The 21183-nt window shown below is 43.2% G+C and overlaps 1 protein-coding gene across 1 annotated transcript; it reads left to right on the forward strand.

The window, feature by feature from the left end:
• The first annotated feature begins 2424 nt into the window (after nucleotides 1-2424).
• On the forward strand, nucleotides 2425-8566 carry LOC132999943 (gastrula zinc finger protein XlCGF57.1-like). The gene is made up of 2 exons (XM_061069753.1): nucleotides 2425-2768; nucleotides 6499-8566. The coding sequence occupies exons 1-2, from the start codon at nucleotides 2504-2506 to the stop codon at nucleotides 7668-7670; spliced, it is 1437 nt and encodes a 478-aa protein (XP_060925736.1). The 5' UTR covers nucleotides 2425-2503; the 3' UTR covers nucleotides 7671-8566.
• The last annotated feature ends 12617 nt before the right edge of the window (nucleotides 8567-21183 follow it).

Below are 21183 nucleotides of genomic sequence, written 5' to 3' on the forward strand. Positions count from 1 at the left end.
GAATGAATAAAAACTGAACAATATATTCGTCGAATAGCAGCAATTTCACACGAGGAAACTAACCATCTTTTATTTATACAAAGGATCATTTTGTTTTTATTTTTTCTTACAGCTGAATGCCCACTGACTTGCACTGGCACTGCTACTAAATGCAAAACTGCGAGAGGCTTCCAGATTCTGGAAAGAAAAGCACTTGTTAAAACAGATGTAAAGGATCTGTTCACTGTTAAGTGGATTTCTAGCAAGAAGGCGACAACATTTGTCTTTCAAACCGACTCCTTCAGCAAATGAAAGAAGCAGACGCTGTCTGTTCTTATATCGAGGCTGCAGTGCTGAAAGCTACATGCTCGTATAATCTGTCTTCAAGTGCAGGACAAGGGGAACGCGTCCTCCTGGTCTCTTGTGCTTTCAGACACAGATCATATTTACTGCACGTTTAAGAAACTCTAATCCTGAGTCCTCGCTCGGTCCTGAACGCTCCGTAAATCCTGCTGAGCTGAAAAAATGCATTTAAATCTGCGTAGTTTATAGTGAAGCCATATACATTAGTTACATTGAGAAAAGTCTTAGAAAAAGAGCAAAAACACGGGCAACATCTGAATTAAATGAGATTTAAATGTGACCAGCATGGAGACGGAGAACGGCCGTGATGAAGTCATTGAATAAAATATGAGAAACGCAATGTTTAACACAGCTTCTGGACAATTGTCTGTCTCCAGTCAGTCAACTGAGCCTCTCACTGAAAACAACACAAAGGTTAATAAGTTAAACAAACTTCACAAACTGAAGCTCCTCAGCGCGAAACTCAAAGGTCAAAGAGCACTGAATATTTAGACACCTGCTGATAATAAGCCCCGTATTACCTTAATTTTTGCTCGGTTTTTGGTCTCCACCACCTCCTGAGGGAAAAATCTGGTTATTTAGTAGTTCAAAGTAACTATGAAAAAACTGAACGAGCTGACGTGTCATCCAGTTATGATTGTTAATAAAGATGGACGACGCCTGTCCACTTCCTCCCGCTGTATAACAATGAGGTGAAAATATTCCGTGCTAGGTGACGTGTGTGAGCTACACAGCAGCCACCAGGGGGCCACTGAAATGTGGTTTCACTTTTGGGAAATTGTCATGTAATCCATTTTTATTTACCGTCGTACGTTACGTCACATCATGTTACGTTACGTTACTTTGTGCTTATTAAGGTTACTTTGCGTTACGTTTGTTCACATGTTTGTAAATGTCTCTTTAATTATTTACATGTTTGAAATAAATAAAAATGAATGTCAATAACAGGCCTTGCATTTCTTTCTGTGTCTGTGTGTGTTCACTGACCGTCGTCTTGGTTACCTGCAGTCGTCTTTGCCAGCAGATGTATAAGAACCCAGAAGTGATGATGACCATGCAGACGGAGCCGATGATGACCAGCAGCACAAACAGCTTCCTGTAGTCGCTGCGTGTCTGACTGGGCCGGGACACACAGCGGCTGGTGGCACTGTAGCTCTGGATTCCCACCTGAGGAGGCAAACACGCAGATTCAGTTCCTCAATGTCAAATAATGAAAGTTTCCTGCAGTTAACTTACAACTAATAAACCAGTTTGTAGCACTGTGATCTTTTGCTAAATATTTTTAAACTATCGCTCTTTCAGATCAGCTTCCTGCTAATATTCAGAAATGGAAACTAAAGAGCTACGTCCTTTATTTATGCAGAAAAATCTGTTTGAGAAGATTTAAGCTCTAAAATCGTAAACATAAATTAACAGGTAGGTATCACAGCGTGTTTCCTACGAGCAGAAAACTTATAATCTAAATCTGTACATGTAAACTGTGCAGTTATTTGACCTGAGAGACACAACACAAGAGTTAAAACAAGCCTGCGCCGGTTTTATTTGTCAAAGTCACAATCTACAAACAGAATGTATTTGAAACGCAGTGAGAGAAACAACTGAAGAAGAAATTTGAAAAGAATCAACAAAGGAACATGAATACATGTAAAACTGTAAGATGTACACACAGTATATCATGCAGGTAGATAAACTGTACATGCTGGGGTGAGAGTAAAGAGTGTGCAGCTGCAAGTGACTGTGTCTGAATCCCTGAGTTCATTTTCACTAGCAAATAAATACACAGAAATACATGTGTATATATAGAATGTACTTTTCATTGTATATCCCATATTCACAAATCACAATTAGTCTCATAGGGCTTTAAAAAGGTGTGACGTCATCTGCCCTTAACCCTCAATAAGAGTCAGGGCAAACTAATAAAATAAACTGTGTGTGTATGTGTGCGTGTGCGTGTGTGTGCTCGTGTGTGTGTGTGTGTACCGTGGCCAGATGCCACGTTCATCAGGAGCTGCTTGCTGAGGAAGATTACCCATGATCCTTCAGGGCTGTTCATCTTCCAAGCAAACACTCGCTCGATGATCTTCAGCAACCGCACACCCTGGTCCACAAGGAACTCCTCCTGTCACACACACACACACACACACACACAAAGAGGAGGAAGATGTGCGACGTGCAGCTGCTGCGGGAGTCGGTACATGAGCGGATCAGCGCCGCCGCCGAAGACTTTCTGCTGCAGCTGGAGGAAGGAGGAGAAACGGCTCGAGTCCCGGAGCTGAGAGCGATGCTAACCGAGCGGCTAACGGCGGCGGCGGAGGAGATCGTCGCGGTGTTCGAAGACAGAATGGAGCGGTCCGAGCGGGAGCTCTGCCGCCAGAGGAGGCTGCTGGAGGCCGTGATGAAGCCCCAACTCCGGCTGCACCGAGTTGGTGAGTCCCTCGAGGAGCCGCTCACAGGCTAACGCTAGGTAGCTTCAGCTCTGCTAACGCTAGGTAGCTTCAGCTCTGCTAACGCTAGGTAGCTTCAGCTCTGCTAACGCTAGCTAGCTTCAGCTCTGCTAACAGGAGAACAAACACTCCTTAAAGGGAACGATACGTTTAAAGCAATGTCTGGTTGGTGAAGTTGGTGGAATGTGTAGATCCGAGGATCAGGAGCTTTGACCCTGAGCTGCCGCCAGGGGTCACATGTCCTCGATCATCATCTGCAAGCTGCTGTTAGAAGCTCAGCTCACATCTGGGCTGTTCCTGCATTTTGGCTCCTTTTGTGTAAAAAGTTCTCCAGACTGCTTCGTCTCATCCTGAAAAACAGACACATATTGTGTGAATAATTATGATACTGGCATATTTTACAGTGAGTATAATTTCTACATCACTGTTGTGTCATATTAATAACAATAGACTCTATTTCTGAGAAGCTTGATTTCAAAACGATTGCTGTGACACACAGATGAATAAATCCATGTTTGTCAAAGCAACACTTTCCCTGAACTGGAGAATCTGGGTTTTATTTAAATTAGGGCTGCGCGATTAATCTAATTTTTACTCGCGATCACGATTTTGGCTGTCACAATTAAATGAGCATGATCGTCAGCGATATTGACGTTTAAAATGCGTGCTCTGCTACATATCAAAACATGCACTTCCTCAACTAACAGTCAGCCAACCACCAGGGGGAGACCGAGATGGGAGGTGTCATGGGCGCAGCCGCAGCCTCAACAAAAGTTCCGTCTGCAGTCGACTCCAGTATTAGTAGGAGAGAAGAGACACAGAGAGCAGACGCTCACGGGTGACGTGTGAAAGGTAAATCAAATGTCAAGAGCAGAAGGCAAGGAGCTACTCCCATGAAAAGGATCATCACCCTTTGTCTTTACGTTTTTTGGATTTAACGAACAAATCATATGCACTGAGTGCGTTAGAGTTGTGTCTGCACCGCATAGCAATACAGCTAACTAGTTCAACCACCTGAAAAATCACCACAAACCACAGTGCGACGAATGCATTAAGGCCAAAGCTAACGTTACCTCACTGAATCTACGTCCATGTCCAACGTCAACCCAGAAAACCATAACAGCGACCCTGCATAGCGCCACAGCGTATCCATCCACCGCCCAAAGACACACTGAAATAACGGATGCAATCGCATCTCATCAAAGACGTGTCCAATAAATAATTTGCCAAGTAACAATAACTGTAGCTTTCTTTTAAAATGAAGCTCTTGGGTGAGATTATTTTGCTTAAATTTTAGGGGGATAAATTATACTGTAACAGTTACAGTATAATTTATGAATAACCAGGTGTTAGGCCGCCTTCCATTGTTGTGCTAACCAAAATGTAGCACAACAATGGAAGTGGAAGCAGTATTCTAGTTCAATCAAACGTGAAAGTGCAATAAAAAGATGTTGTCCCTAAAATTAATTAATAATCGTGATAAATAATCATGATCTCAATATTGATCAAAAATAATCGTGATTATGATTTTGGCCATAATCATGAAGAGAGTTTGTGTTGATAAGAGCTGACGACGGTGTCGGGGTGATGTAAACATGATCACATGATCTATGCAGCAGAGTTAATACATCACTTCCTGTCTCTATCTGCTGCTCCTCCTTCACCTGAATAATAAGGAGGATTTGATGCTGTTGTGAACGAGTCTGTGCAGAAAACCTGCTGCTGTGTTGTTCATGTGTGAAACACAAACTCTGGAGAAACTCTGGAGACAATTCTCTGGTTTTTACCCACAAGTCATATCTGAAAACAGCTTAACCAACTAACTAACCTCCACTCGCCCTGCTCTGCTCTGTTAGTGTCCTTATTTGTTTATTTGACCTCAAAATATAAACTTTTTTACTTCCAGTGTTTAATGCTTCTAAATTTACGAGCTGCGTTGAGGGGATGTGATGGAAATTCATCTTGAGATTTGAAATAATGAAATTCTCAGACTGGAGCTGCTTTTGAGTCTTTATAATAATAAGCTTTGCAGAGTTTGTACAACACGCACGGGTGCTCAAAATGGAAGAACTGGCCACAAGTTCATAAAAGCCAGAACTTACACAAAGAGGCGTTACATAACACAAACTATGATAAAAGAAGACTTGAGATCATCATCTTTGTCTATCTGCTGATCTGTCCGTCCGCTGTACCAGTTGGAAGAAAACATCACCAATGTTGTGCAATAATGCTTAAAAAGTGATACCATAGAAAGTTGTGCCTTTAGGCATTCAATACATTTGTTTATCAAAATTAAATATAAAACATTAATATTTAAAATATTAATATTAAATCATAACTTTAATTGGTTAAAGTTGTCGAAGGAAGGGAAATGATAGCCAATTTATTGATTAAGATCAGTCTCATTTAGATCTCGTTCAATTAGAAATCTCAATATTTACTATTAAAGATTATATAATGAACAGTGAAGGTTATAGAGTTCTTGACAGTGTAGCGGTTGGCAAAATTAACTTATGCAACATTAATGAAAGAACATTTGTGAAGGAAAATATTTATTATGAACATAATAAAGTATAAAAACACATTACTAACAAACGTACTAACTAACAAAGATGTGTATGTAAATAAGGGTGCTTCCCAAAATGGCTGACAATAGTTCACACCTTCTTCAGCATGCTTTCAAAATGGTGGTTTGGCCCACTAAAGTTAACAGCCCCCCCCCCCTTTTCTTCTGCAGTGGGGAAGGAGATAAGTAGGTGTAGTGATATGCGTGTGTCTGTGTTGGTGCTAGATCAGATAATGCAACAGTCAGAGAGACTTACAATGGAAGCCTGTGAATGGCCTAACTAACATTAGCTTTCATTTAACTCTTAACCACAATATCACACACATATCAAACTTATAAACACACACAGAATCGAATAAACAGTCTCGCTTAGTCTAGTATAATTATTAAGGCCAGATTATGTTACCGATCCGAGGGAAAGAGGAAAAGAAGTTGCAGTCCAGTTCGCAATCCGGTGAAGTCTCCGGTTGGTCGTATGGTCTCTGCCTCAGCGTTGCTGTGGAGCTGTGCGCTCAGATGCTGGTTCGAAGTCCTTACCTGCAGGACATCGAGTCGCTGCTAGGAGTTTGTAGAGTTTGATTTGAGCGGCGGGTTCCTTGAGAAGATGGGCTGGAAGCTAGACCTTTGTGCTCCTCTTGTAGATTGGAAGAGAAAATGTGCTGGAGCAGTCAGGCCCTCTAATTGGTGATGCAGGAAGGGAGGCTGGCCGCCTGCTTCTTCAGTGGGTTGAGGGAAAGAGAGTGAAGAGAGGGAGATCTTGGTGTTATATAGGCCCGGTGACCTCACAGGTCATGGGGCCAGAGTGACCAATAGGAGGTGAGCCTTGTGGCTTTTCACACCTCTGTGTGACAGGCATGTAGGGTTAAAAGGAGGCCTTTGGTTTCATAAAAAAACGTGTCCCAACACCAAATAAGGGCCCAGACCCTGTTTATCAAGGTCATAGCAGTGAGACACCGCCAAATAAGGGTTCCATCCTGTCAGGTAGACAGTTTCACAGCAGTGAGACATCTGGTCAGGGGATTTCCACTACGCTAGACACTGTCGACTGTTATCAAAAATAACAGTCGACATTATTGGACACAACTCAAGTTTTTAAAAACACTTCGGGAAACTCTGAAATGATAAACGTGTGTTTTTGTGTTTCAGTGTGTCCTGCTGATGTACAGCAGCTGATGGTGAATAAAGAAGAGGTTCCCCCTGAGCAGCAGCAGTGGAGCCCCCTTGTGGACCAGGAGGACCCAGAGCCCCCCCACATTAAAGAGGAACAGGAGGAACCGTGGACCAATCAGGAGGGAGAGCAGCTTCAACAACTTGAGCAGGCTGATATCAAGTTCACATGGACTGCTGTCACTATGAAAAGTGAAGAAGATGAAGAGAAACCTGAGTTGTCACAGCTTCATCAGAGTCAGACTGAGGAGAACAGAGCGGACTGTGGAGAACAAGAACCAGCCAGGAACTCAGGTCCTGATGGGCATTTACAACAAGGTCCTGAGGACAAGACTGAAGACTCTTCTGAGACTGATGACAGTGAAGATGATTGGATGCAGACCAGGGAACCTCAGTCTGGTTTAAATACAAAAAATAGCAAACAACCTCTAAGTGATATGAAAAGTAAAACTGGTAAAAAGGCATTTGGTTGTTCTGAGTGTGATAAAAGATTTCTTCAAAAGGGCAATCTAACTGAGCATATGAGGATTCATACAGGAGAGAAACCATTTGGTTGTTCTGACTGTGGTCAAAGATTCAGACGAAAGTGCTCTCTAACCATACATGTGAGGATTCATACAGGAGAGAAACCATTTGGTTGTTCTGACTGTGGTCAAAGATTCAGACAAAAGAGCGTTTTAACTGTACATATGAGGACTCATACAGTAGAGAAACCGTTTAGTTGCTCCGAGTGTGGGAAAAGATTTTTTCAAAAGGGCGATCTAACTGTACATATGTGGAATCATACAGGAGAGAAAGCATTTGGTTGTTCTGACTGTGGTCAAAGATTCGGACGAAAGAGCGTTTTAACTGTACATATGAGGACTCATACAGGAGAGAAACCGTTTAGTTGCTCCGAGTGTGATAAAAGATTCAGACGAAAGAGCCATCTAAACGTCCATATGATGATTCATACAGGAGAGAAACCGTTTAGTTGCTCCGAGTGTGGGAAAGGATTTCTTCAGAGTGGCGCTGTAACTGTTCACATGAGGTCTCATACAGGAGAGAAACCGTTTAGTTGCTCTGTGTGTGGTAAAAGATTTATCCAAAAACACGCACTGGAAAAACATGATAGAAGTCATACAGGAGAGAAAGCACTTAGTTGCTCCTAGTGTTGTAAAAGATTTAAGTAACATCGTTTGCAACAAAATTATTTATTAAGATTTGTCAAACTATTCATATTGTCCATATTCATAGTTCACTTTTGTAAATAGAGAATTTAGAATTCCCCCTTTCACCTGTTTTTATCAGTTAAACAATTTGAATGTTCATACAAAATACAACTCATTGAATAACATGAAAGATTTGTGTTGATATTTCTTGTTTCTCCTGAATTACGCCTCATATAATACACAACTATACTGTGAAGGAAATAAGTATTTGATCCTTTGCCGATTTTGCAAGTTTGACCACTGACTAATAAATAAACAGTCATTGTAACAGTCTGCTAAACCTGGCAGGTTATGCAGACTGTTTTATTCTGTTATTTGGGTTGGGCTTTTTTTGTTCTTTATGTTCAACTATGTGTTGGGTTATTTCAGTGAGTAATTTGTTGTCTTTGTACACATAGTGACTCCCCTCGCATAAATACCTGAAGCTTTAGGGAGTGGACCATTTTAATAAACACACCTATCCCTCGCTTCAAGGCCAAGGCAAATATAACAACTGCTGTACAGCCGCGGCACAAAAATATTAGCAGATAGGACGACAGGACGCTAGCAGAGGCAATTCACAACCATACAGACCTAACGATTAAAGTTTAACACCCCTCGCCGAGCGGAACGAGGTAAGGTAGCGGGTTCTATTCACTTTGCTGCAGGTAGCACGGAATGGGAGTCGCTATGTCACATTAACTCGCCCAACATATTCTCACGTGGTTGTTTGTTTATGTATTTTAACGGTTGTATTTGGCTTTTATTGAATAATTATGTTGCATTTGGTTTCATTTTAGTTTTACGGTGTTGTACGGCGCCACGATGAGGTGAAATAATAAAGAGCCGTGACATCAGTTGAGAACTCTGCATCGTGTTTGGATAAGCCGGGGGGGGGGGCACTTAGAGTCGTTAATTGTAATGGTAGGTTTATTGTAACTTTGAGAGAATGAATATCAACAAAAAATATGCAGATCATATAACTCGCATCATACAAAAGTTATGAATTGATTTGCATTTGATTGAGTGAAATATAAGTATTTGATCCACAGATTTTCTATGGAAATAAGGTCCAGAGACTGGCGAGGCCACTCCATGACATTAATGTGTTTCTTCTTGAGCCACTCCTTTGTTGCCTTGACCATATGTTTCGGGTCATTGTCGTGCTTGAAGACACATCCACATCCATTTTCAATGTCCTGGCTGAGGGAAGAAGGTTGTCACCCTAGATTTCACGGTGCAAGGCCCGTTCCATGCTCCTCTCGATTTGGTGAAGTCGTCCTGTCCCCTTAGCAGGGAAACAGCCCCTATACGCTTTTCTCCAAACAGGGCGAGTCCAGTTGATGACAAAGAGCTTGATTTAGTCTCATCTGACCACATCACCTTCTCATAAGCTTTCTCTGAATCATACAGGTGTTCATTGGCAACCTTCAGACGGCCTGTACATGTGTCTTCTTGAGCAGGGGGACCTTACTGGTGCAACAGGATTTGAATCCATTACGGCGTAGTTTGTTACCCATGGTTTTCTTGGTGACTGTGGTCCCAGCTGTCTTGAGATCATTAACAAGTTCCTCCTGTGTAGCTCTGGGTCATCGATACCCCACAAGGCGAGATCTTGCTCGGAGCCGGCTGAGGGCGATTAAAGGATATTTTATGTTTCTTCCAGTTCCGAATAAGTGCACCAACATTTGTCTACATCTCACCAAGATACTTGCAGATGGTCTAGTAGCCCATTCCAGCCTTGTGCAGGTCTAAAATCTTGTCCCTGGCTTCCTTACAGCTCTTTGGTCTTGCACATGGATGCGAGGTTAGAATCTGACTGATTGATTCTGTGGTAGGTGTATGAGTTGTTAGATATGTAAAAATAAACATGTAAAAATACACATTTACAGCCTTATTTTTTAGTATTTATATTGTATTATTATTACATATATGTTTTTTGTAAAGGTTAATGTGGTATATTTAGCTAAGAGATCTTTTGAGCATGGTTATAAAACATAATGACATGTTGACATCTTAGGCGTGTTGATTCTCAAATTCTCAGACTCTAAAGACTATCCCATATGTTATTCGTCAGCTCTCTCCCCCAGAGAATACTCTTTGACCTGTACAATGAAGACGCCTTGCACTACAAGATACTAAATGTCCTTATTAAGGCAGAAGGCCCTGTTGTGTGATGTCATGCTATCTCTAGTTTTGGGGTCCCACCTCCCCTATAAGACTCGATGTCTTGCAAGATGCAAGTCAGATTTTCACCATTCGACTTGTTTTATCTCCGAGCATCTAGACCTTGTCCTGACCTGCGAAACTTCTTGTTATAAACATTGCATACATGTAAGTTCTGGGTCTGCGGTTTCCTTCCCTCAAACATCGAACATGAACAACACTCTGATGCTTAAAGACACGACAAATTGGCGTCGCGGCACTCCAACAAGCTTCACACGGTGAGCATTTCTCATTTTGACTGGACGCTGGTCGTTCATTGTGCCTGTTGTGTGTCTGCTGTTTATCCAGACCGTTAAAAAACCTGTTTCTGGGGATGTGTCTTGTTGTGTTGGTGATTGACGTGAAGCTCCGTGCTAAATTTGATTTTATTTGCAAAGTGTACGTCGCGGTGAAGCCCTCAGTGAGGAGCTCGTAGTATGGGCTGTGAAAACCTCACTGGAGGTCAGTTTAATAACTGGAGATGTAGAAATAAAAATTCGATTGCATGCTCCCACTCTGGCATTTGCTGACGAACAAGTGTGTGATGCAGCCCCTCATCGGATATCTAAATCTCAGAAGGTAGCAGAAATTAATGAAGTATTAGTGAAGCACAGTTTTATTCTAGAGCTTAAATAATAAAGTCTGTTGCGGGTGGAAATCAAAGGCAAGAGTTGTCGTTCTCAAGTTAAAATTAAGCAGGTTTATTCAGAGGTCACAGGTCAGAAACCTGCGGTGTCCAGCAAATGATCATGCATGGTCCTCTAATCCTACGCAGTAAGCTGCACAGGAAAATGGCGCTTAGACAAAGTGCGCACATTGTTTATATATCAATATACTGGGCGTGACAGCGATGCATGTTGATGATACTGTAGGTGCGCTGTTACGGACCTATAAGAAATGGCTCGTGAGGCCCGGAACACATCAAATAAACGAATCAGAAACAACTGTTGCCACTAAATAATAACAAATGTTTATTGGTTGAAACAAACAAATATTTAGAAAGGCAACAAACCAAAAGGGTTGGAGGTTCCCGGCCAAAACAAACAAAAGAGAGGGGAACACTGAGCCAGCCATCGGCCGTCGAAGTCAGTGTTCACCCCCGAACTAAGTCTGCCTAAATAACCCACTACCTAAATGAAAGAAAAAGGGTATCCGAAAACAGGACTACCGGGAACCCCCGAACCAACTACCAACATAACAAAAGCTCAAAAGGACTTCTGGCATGGGGGAAAACGGAGCCTCGGTCTCCTCACCCGTTCACCTGCATGGAAGAATAGAGAGAGAGAAAGAAATTCACAGCCTCCTTAAGTCAGCTCCAGCTGACGAGGTGATGAGTCTCACCTGAGGACTGGCTGCGTGGAGAGAGAGAGAAAGGTGGAGAGAGGCACAAACACACACACATTCTCACACAGAGCCCCACCTCCTGGCCACACGTAACACCCCCACCCAGAGCTTGTGAATAGCCGGGGGCAAACGTGAAGACCAGGGAGGAAGGAAAAAAAAAACAACACATTCACAAGACCTAACACCGTGACAACGTGTCGGCCAGGACGTTGTCCCGCCCCTTCACATGCCGAATGACCACGTTAAAGGACTGCAGGAAGAGCGCCCAGCGCATTAACCTCTGGTTAGTGTTCCGCATCTGATTCACAAAAACTAAAGGATTGTGGTCCGTATACACAACAGTTGGCGAACTCGCGGAACCCACATAAACTTCAAAGTGGCTCAGCGCCAGGACCAAGGCCAACGCCTCCTTCTCAATAGTAGAGTACACGCGCTGGTGTTTGTTGAACTTCTTGGAGAAGTAAGAGACGGGATGTTCAACCCCGTCCCCCCCCTCCTGAAGCAGAACAGCACCAGCACCCGCATCACTGGCATCAACAGACAGTTTAAATGGACGATCAAACACAGGGGCACACAGGACTGGGGCCGTAGTCAACAAAGCCTTAATACAGTCAAAAGCACGCTGACAGCCCTCAGTCCAGCGAAAACACACCTTCGGGCTCAACAAGTCAGTGAGGGAAGCAGCTACCGCAGAAAAGTTCTTACAAAAACTACGGTAGTAGCCCGCCATCCCCAGAAACCGGCGCAATTCCCGCCGTGAACGAGGGACAGGGAAAGAAAGAATAGCCTCCACCTTGGAGTGCACCGGCCTGACTTGGCCCCGACCAACCACTTTGCCCAAATAGGTCACTGTCGCCTGGCCAAACTCGCACTTAACAAGGTTTAAAGTAAGATTGGCGTCACGCAAACGCCCAAACACAGAATACAGCTGCTGAATGTGCTCGTCCCAGGACCCAGAATACACAACAATGTCGTCCAAATATGCCTCACAACCAGAAAGACCAGACAACACAATATTCACCAGCCGCTGAAAAGTTGCTGGCGCATTACGCATGCCAAACGGCATCACAGTGTACTGAAGGAAAGCGTCTGGAGTCACAAAAGCAGAAATTTCTTTCGCCCGAGGAGTCAGTGGCACCTGCCAATATCCCTTTAACAGGTCAAGTTTGGTTACATACTTGGCACCGCCAACATTATCCACACAATCCTCAACTTGGGGAAGAGGATAACAATCAGGCCTAGTGACTCCATTCACTTTCCTAAAGTCTGTACAGAACCGGTCTGAACCATCAGATTTCATAGCCAGCAGACAGGGAGAACTCCAGGGACTACAGCTGGGTTCAGCAATACCGTGGCCCAACATGTAGTCCACCTGCTTCTGCAAGCGTGCACGTTTTTCTGGATTAACTCTGTAGGCATGTTGTTTAATCGGAAACGAATCTCCTACTTCAACATCATGTTGCAGCACCTGGGTCTGAGAGGGCACATCAGAGAACAGTGACATATGTGAACCAATCAAACGGACCACATCCTCACCCTGAGACGGAGGCAGATGCGAAACACAACCATCAAGATTAACCAGCAGTTCAGAGTTCTTCAAACGCCCATGAACAACAGCACTGGACAAGGCAACGACATCACCATCAAAATCCAACTCCTCAGACTCCGGCAAATCGGCACCGGACAGCGCCACAGCCGCCTCACCCTGATCAATCACTTCAGCACCGGACAGCGCCACAACAGATTTCAATACAACAGGGGAGGGTGAAACAGACCCTCGCTCCAGATAGGGCTTCAACATGTTGACATGACAAAGCCGACTTCGCCTCCTGCGGTCCGGGGTCGCGACCACATAGTCACGAGCGCCAACCTTCTCCCGGACAACATATGGCCCACTGTAACGTGCCTGTAACGATGAGCCAGGAATGGGCAACAGCACCAACACTTTGTCCCCTGGTCTGAAGCTACGGCTCTGCGCATCTTTGTCGAACATACGCTTCATCTTGCCCTGGGCAACAACCATGCTCTGTTTAGCCAGCTCACAAGCACGATGAAGTTTTGAACGAAAATCACACACATAGTCCAGCAGATTCTGTGGTTCTGCACTACCAACCCATTTTTCATGTAGCAATTTAAGCGGACCGCGCACCGTATGGGCAAACACAAGCTCAGCAGGACTGAAACCCAGCGACTCCTGTACCACCTCACGCACAGCAAAGAGAAGCAGGTGGACACCCTCATCCCAATCCTTACCATACTCGAGGCAGTAAGTGCGCAGCATAGATTTTAGGGTCTGGTGAAACCGCTCAAGCGCACCCTGACTCTCTGGATGGTACGCGCTGGAATGACAATGAGAAATGTCAAGCTGCTTCACCACCTGTGCAAAAACCTTAGACATAAAATTCGACCCCTGGTCCGTCTGCACCACCCGTGGCAAACCAAACAAGGAAAAAAACTTAGTCAACGCTTTAATGACTGCAGGGGCGGTGATCCTCCGCAGAGGAATAGCCTCAGGAAAACGAGTGTTAACGCACATAATGGTCAGGAGAAACTGATGACCCGCCTTTGTACGGGGAAGAGGCCCTACACAGTCTACGATAACACGTTCGAAAGGCTCCCCTACAACAGGAATCGGATAGAGTGGAAACGGGGGAATGGTTTGATTGGGCTTACCAGAGAGTTGACAGACATGGCAGGTCCTACAGTGCTGACGCACATCGGCTTTAAGACCCGGCCAAAAAAAACAACGCAACACTCTATCATATGTCTTATTTACCCCAAGATGGCCAGCCAGAGGATTATCATGGGCCAGCTTCAAAACTTCTGGTCGAAACAGCTGTGGAACTACAACTTGCTTCACAACCCCCCAATCCTCTTGAAAACCCAAACGTGGTGGCAGCCACGCACGCATCAGCACCCCGTCCTTCAAGAAATACCTGGGAGACCCACCCCCATCATCATCATTCAAACCCACAGCCGCAAAAAGAGAAACCAGCGTGGGATCACGCTGCTGTTCGATAATAAGCTGTTCACGTGACATGGACAATTTAACATCTGAACTGTCCAATATAGAAAGGGGAGATGGCGGGGGAAAAGGAACCGGGCCTGGGGAGGGAAGAGAAACCGGGTCTGGGGAAGGAAGAGAAACCGGGTCTGGGGAAGGAAGGGCTGGTAACACTGACGAACCGTCCCCAGCCATAAAACTGTCACTCAATTCTACTTCCTCATCACCGGACTCAGGCTGCAGCTGACGTTGCTTTGCTGCCATGGCACGGGTAATGGCGCAGACAGAAAACACCCCTGGGAACTTTCTCACCAACTCATCTGAACACCCAGACCGGGGAACAGCTGTTACTTCAGGATTAAGCAGGACCTTCCCCCCCGCTAAATCGTTCCCCAGGATGAAAGACACCCCCCCGACAGGAAACTCATCACTGACACCGACAATAACAGGCCCCGTAACCAACTCCGAGTCCAGGTGAATGGTGTGCAAAGGAATCCCCACAAACTGCATCCCAAACCCACGGACTAACGCAGCCGAGTCGGTTGAAGATTTCTCAGACAGAGGCAACACTCCACTCAAAATGACCGACTGAGAGGCTGCACTGTCCCTCAGAATAACGACAGGGACTTTCGGGCCTCCCGCAGTCAGCGAGACCGCCCCCTTCATGACGAAAGGCAAAAACACACCATCAAGCTCCGGAGACTGCCCAGGATGAGAGCGTGAGAGAGATGAACTGGGAGCACTAGGAGACTGACTCAATGAGCTTTCGGTTTTTAACAAATTAACAGCTTTAGGAGGCTTGTCCCTTTTGTTCAAAGCAAAACAGTAATTAACTGTATGGCCACGCTTCTTGCAAAAGGAACAAACCCTGTCACTCTCCTTACCCCCTCCACTCTCCCTACGCGTCACAGGGGGCCTGGGCGCAGAGAAGCTGCGACCCAGGGAGGACTGTGGCTTATCATAACTGTCCCTATGAGTCAAAACGTATTCATCAGCAAGTACCGCAGCCCTAGAAATTTCTAGCACGTTACGGTCATTAATGTGTGTCACAATTCGTTCAGGCAAACAATTCTTAAAGTCTTCCAGCAACATCAACTCACGCAAGCCAGCAAAATCAGAAACCTTCATAGAGCGACACCAACGATCAAATAACACTCCCTTCTCATGACCAAACTCCACGTATGTCTTCTCATACGACTTCTTGAGACGACGGTACCTCTGGCGATATGCCTCGGGCACTAACTCGTAGGCCCTCAGCACCGCCTCTTTGACATGATCATAATTCAGGCTCATACCAGACTCCAAAGACGCGTAGGCATCCTGGGCCTTTCCCGTGAACACACATTGTAAAAGCAACGGCCAAAACTGCCTAGGCCACTCCAGGGTCTCAGCTACACGTTCAAACAGGGTGAAATATTTGTCAACATCTTTATCATTAAAAGACGGAACGAAACGGATGCATCTACCTATATCAAAACCACTGGCGGCAGGAGGGGGAGGAGAAGGAGGTGCATGCTGTAACTCCAGCTCCTTCAGATGCACCTGCCTCTTTGTCTCTTCCTCCAGCTTCCGCACCTCCAGTTCACCCAACAGCTCCTTCTCCCTCAGATCCAGACGGCGCAACTCAATCTGCAGCTCCAATCCCCTGAGACGAGCCGCTTCATCCACATCTGACCGTGACTCCACCCCCTTCATGACCGCTTCACTCAAAAGACCCTCTTTATACAACACAGACAGCAGCTCAGTTTTTATAGCCTGCTTCTTCATCTGCTTAGTCACCGTAACTTTAAGAAAACTGGCCAGAGAAATTAACTGCTCTTTAGTGCAAGAACAGAACTGCTCCATCGTCGGATGAGCAACAAACTCCTCAGCACTAAACGCCATGACGAGACTGGCCACACTGATCAGACCAGGGCGAGAGGAAAAAAAACAAAAAAAACAGACCGCTCACCAACCTACTCCCTCAAAAATACTACCCAAGAGGGCAAAACACAGCAGCACCAAAAAGAAAACCATGGTGCACAAACGTGCCGGCCGAAAAAACACTGGCAACCACACTATGAAGTCCAAGCCAACAAACTCTGTCAGTGACGACCAAGTCACACCACAAAATCAACTAGACACGGTCTATCACAATAGACACGGCACTCACAGTTGGAATCAACAGAAACACTGAAGACCCAACATGTGATCTCGGACGAGCCCCCAAATATGTTACGGACCTATAAGAAATGGCTCGTGAGGCCCGGAACACATCAAATAAACGAATCAGAAACAACTGTTGCCACTAAATAATAACAAATGTTTATTGGTTGAAACAAACAAATATTTAGAAAGGCAACAAACCAAAAGGGTTGGAGGTTCCCGGCCAAAACAAACAAAAGAGAGGGGAACACTGAGCCAGCCATCGGCCGTCGAAGTCAGTGTTCACCCCCGAACTAAGTCTGCCTAAATAACCCACTACCTAAATGAAAGAAAAAGGGTATCCGAAAACAGGACTACCGGGAACCCCCGAACCAACTACCAACATAACAAAAGCTCAAAAGGACTTCTGGCATGGGGGAAAACGGAGCCTCGGTCTCCTCACCCGTTCACCTGCATGGAAGAATAGAGAGAGAGAAAGAAATTCACAGCCTCCTTAAGTCAGCTCCAGCTGACGAGGTGATGAGTCTCACCTGAGGACTGGCTGCGTGGAGAGAGAGAGAAAGGTGGAGAGAGGCACAAACACACACACATTCTCACACAGAGCCCCACCTCCTGGCCACACGTAACAGCGCGCCATTGCTATGGTTACCAGAGGTCATAGTGTTCTGGCTTCAAAGCATTCTAAGACTGACGATCTTACAGGAGAGAGGGCGTCTCAGAATTAATACAATGAAGTGATTCATGAAATACTGTGGGAAAAGGCATGAAAACCTCCTCAGATTCCCTGTTCGATAAGGAGCATGAAACATCTGAAGTTGAGATGACGTACTGTGTGTGTGTGTGTGTGTGTCTGTGTGTGAGGGAGGGTTTTGGCCGAAGTCTGTTCACTATCTGCCTCACCTCCCCCTGCTGTTGGATTCCTTCAGCACGGAGCTGCTGCCATGTGTGTATTACAAAGTGTTGACTATGCTCCAGAGCAGTGTTAATTTCGTTGACGATAACGATAACGAAAATTATTCGTTAACGCCCCTTTTCCCATGACTAAGACGAGACGAAGACGTAACGAAATGGATCTTTGAAAATAAAAACTATGACGAAATCTATTTTTAATTTTCGTTAACGAGACGAGACGAAACGAAAATGTTGGCGGTTGACTAAGTCACAACAATTTTTAAAAACATAATCGTATCAGGCCGTCATGAAGTACCCGGAGCGGTGAGTGTGTCTGTCTGTGTGTGTGTGTCTGTGTGTGTGTGTGTGTCTGTGTGTGTGTGTGTCTGTCAGACAGCGCACCGGTCCCGAGGCTCCGCCCCCGCGCACTCGCTCAGAGAGACAGTGAGATAAAAGCTTGTTCACATGAAGCAGGCCAGTCACTGACTCCCCGTCTGCTTCTTAACTATGGAAACAGTGAAACACACAGAGTTTCTCTGGTCTCAGCTGCTCTGAGATCAGCGCCGCAGCTTCTGGATCAGAGCAGAGGCTGCAGCTGGTTTCTACCGAGCTTCAGTTTCTGTGTCCTCCTCCAGTCTGATCTGCTTTCACTTTTTGTTTTCACATTTCGCCGACGCCAACTAAAATATATAGGCTGCAGCTATATGTTTTTATTTATTTCAAAATAGGGTACTTCTTATTTCATACATTTCCCACAAATATGGGGATGACTCAAATAACCCTACATAGTTCTGCGTTTAATTTATTTCAAAGTAGGCCTACACTTGCCTGTGTATTTTCTTCTCCTCTTCATAAGCATTTGGTGTTTCCCTTTGTTGTAACAGGTAAAAATAAATAAAATGTCAACAGTTTTCTTTACTGTTGTTCTATAATTTCATAAATGCAATAATCTACAGATTAGTATAGTATAACTTTATATAACATTTTATCAGCTTTGTTATCAAATATGTTTTGCGGCTCCAGACAAATTTTATTTGGGGGAAGAGGGGGCAAAATGGCTCTTTTGATAGTAAAGGTTCCCGACCCCTGCTATAGACCTATAGGAGGGACATCTAATGGACAACCTAAGTACTGCAAGCTAGACTAGTATGCAGTTGTAGACACAACACAGGGGGTCCCTGGACCTGAGAAGGGAAGATAAGGAGTTTAATGTGGCTATTAAATGTGACTAAAGCTAGACTAAAATGTAATTTGTTTTCGTCGACTAAAACTAGACTAAAATGTAATTTGTTTTCGTCGACTAAAAGTAGACTAAAACTAAGAAGGATAAAAATGACTAAAACTAGACTAAAACTAATATGCATTTTCGTCAAAAGACTAAGACTAAGACTAAATCAAAAATAGCTGCCAAAATTAACACTGCTCCAGAGTGACATGGTATGTGAATCTGACCACACGTTAAAGTGTGTGTATGTCAATAAGTCCATGGATCAATAGGTTAAATATATTCATTCAATATTTTTATAAAAGTACATAGAATAAGATAAAATACTCTATCAATAATGAAATGAGTCATTATTAAATATGTTTTTTTATATATATATATGGGCCATTCTACCGAATTGGTGCAAAGTCAGGTTGGAAATATTTTGAAATTTTGTATGTTTTATTCCCAAAACTTTTTCCGGATATATATTGTACCATATATATAAGTACACATATCTAGTAAAAGAACCGTCAATTTTTATGTTGTATTTACAGACTGTGTTGGAATGTTTTTCCTCTCCCAAAAATTGTCACTACCGAAACATAGTAATAAACTATAGAAAAAAAGTATTATTATTAACCTGTTAAAATTGTGTTTCCTTCCTTTCTCTTAAGAGTATTTTTAAAAATATTTCTTGAAGGTTTTCACAATTGAATCAATAAAAATTAAATTTTTACCAAATTTTAAAGTTCAATTTATACAATTCATCAAAATCTAAATGCAATATTTCTTTGTAAAATGCATAATACTGATCATATTGATTCCAGAGTTGATGATTGATGGAATTGAACATACATTAAACCAATAAGTATCATGACATTTTAGTTGATAACTCAATATACTTTATTTTTTACAAAACATCCAGTGTTTCGGTAGTGACTGCACTGTTTTTGTAGTGACCACAGTATTTTGTTTGCAAGGTTGTATCATATTTCCTCAACCTTATTGCTTAATCTTAACTCATAACATGCTATAGGTTGGGAATATTAAAAACACAAATGTTTTGTGGTCATTAGAATAATTTGATTCTTGAGGACATAACAATTGTTCGTCCAGAACCATTTAAAGTACAAACATTACCCAATTGGGTTCAGTAAAATAGAAGAAAACATTGAAAAATAACTGATATTATGTTGTACTGTATGTTTAAGGGGGTTTAGTGTCAGACACCATCACAAATCCATTCACAAATTTTAACTTTTCACATACTGCGATGAACACTCTTGGTGTGATCTGGATAGGCCTCTGTGTGACGTTTTCTGGTGGTTTCGCCCAATGTTGTGCGTGAATTTTGATCATAGAATTGGAAAAATTGTATAATGGATATGTCAAAATGGTCCTGTGAGCAGTTTGCAGCATTAAAGTATTTGTGCAGAACTAGCATCTCATGAGTTGGCAAATTGCAGCAGTGAGATCGGCTTCAGACTGTTGAATAATGTGCAGTTAAACTAGGCCTGAAGTTGGAACTTTATGTTTCGGTAGTGACGGTATGTTTCGGTAGTGACTGTTTCGGTAGTGACAATTATAGCTAACTTTGAGCATAACTAAAGAATGCTAGCAAGCACATGGCTAGTATACACATCTTTGAAGAGGTGTACACACATAAAAACACAATACTTTGCATAAAACCCCAAAAAGTTTACTTAATTGAAGATAATATGTGTTTCGGTAGTGACAATTCTTAAGGTTACACGCTGATTTTCAGACTTTGGAACACATTTACATCAAAAGTATGGGTTTTAGCTACTTGCCATTGAGCCAGGAGGGACAGGGATGCAGTGTCACTGCCTGCTCAAAAATGCAGGGGTGTGGCTAAAAACCGGGCTCAACCAATGGACTAAAACTCTTGTGTTTCGGTAGTGACATGAAAACTGGGGACATGATTTTTTGACTATAGTTTTTTAATTTAAAAATTAAACCCACAATAAATCTAAATCTTCCAAGTTCTGTTTGAACTAAATCATAAAGATCTTTGAAATAAGATCACTGAAAAAAATCTAAAAAATTGATAAAGTGTTATTTTCAGAAATTGAAATTTAGATGTCAGGGTTGGGGACAGCTACTTCCCAATAGAAAGTACCCTATAAATGATGATTTTGTATATATTTAGCTTATCCCTATCTCATTTAATGTCTTGGGTTTAAATAGACCTTAACACATTCTTAGTAAAAATCTATGTCATGAATAGTTAATTGTTTTGTAAAAAGCTTTTTTTGTTGGGGGACCATACTTTGAACCAATTCGGTAGAATGGCCCATATACATTATTCACTTGCAGTGTCACGATGCAAACTACAATTGTGATTTACTCAAACCCGTGTTTGAAAAGAGTTAGAGGAACCTGAACTTGTTAAACTGGAAGATGAAGATTTTGTCTTTTTCTTAAACATGACAAACTATACTGAAACTAACTACTACAAGAAATTACAAAACATCACATTTTCTCCACATTTTATTTCTCACAGTTAACTTATTACATTGACAACCAAAAGGGTGACACAACATGTGATACACATATAAACAGACGTACAAAAAGGATACTTAAAAGAAAGGAAAAGAAATGAAATACCTGCTGTTACGACCCTGCCTAGGAGGCAAAACAGTCGCTACATGATACAA

The sequence above is a fragment of the Limanda limanda genome, chromosome 4 (assembly GCF_963576545.1).
Source record: "Limanda limanda chromosome 4, fLimLim1.1, whole genome shotgun sequence".
Classification (NCBI taxonomy): domain Eukaryota; kingdom Metazoa; phylum Chordata; class Actinopteri; order Pleuronectiformes; family Pleuronectidae; genus Limanda; species Limanda limanda.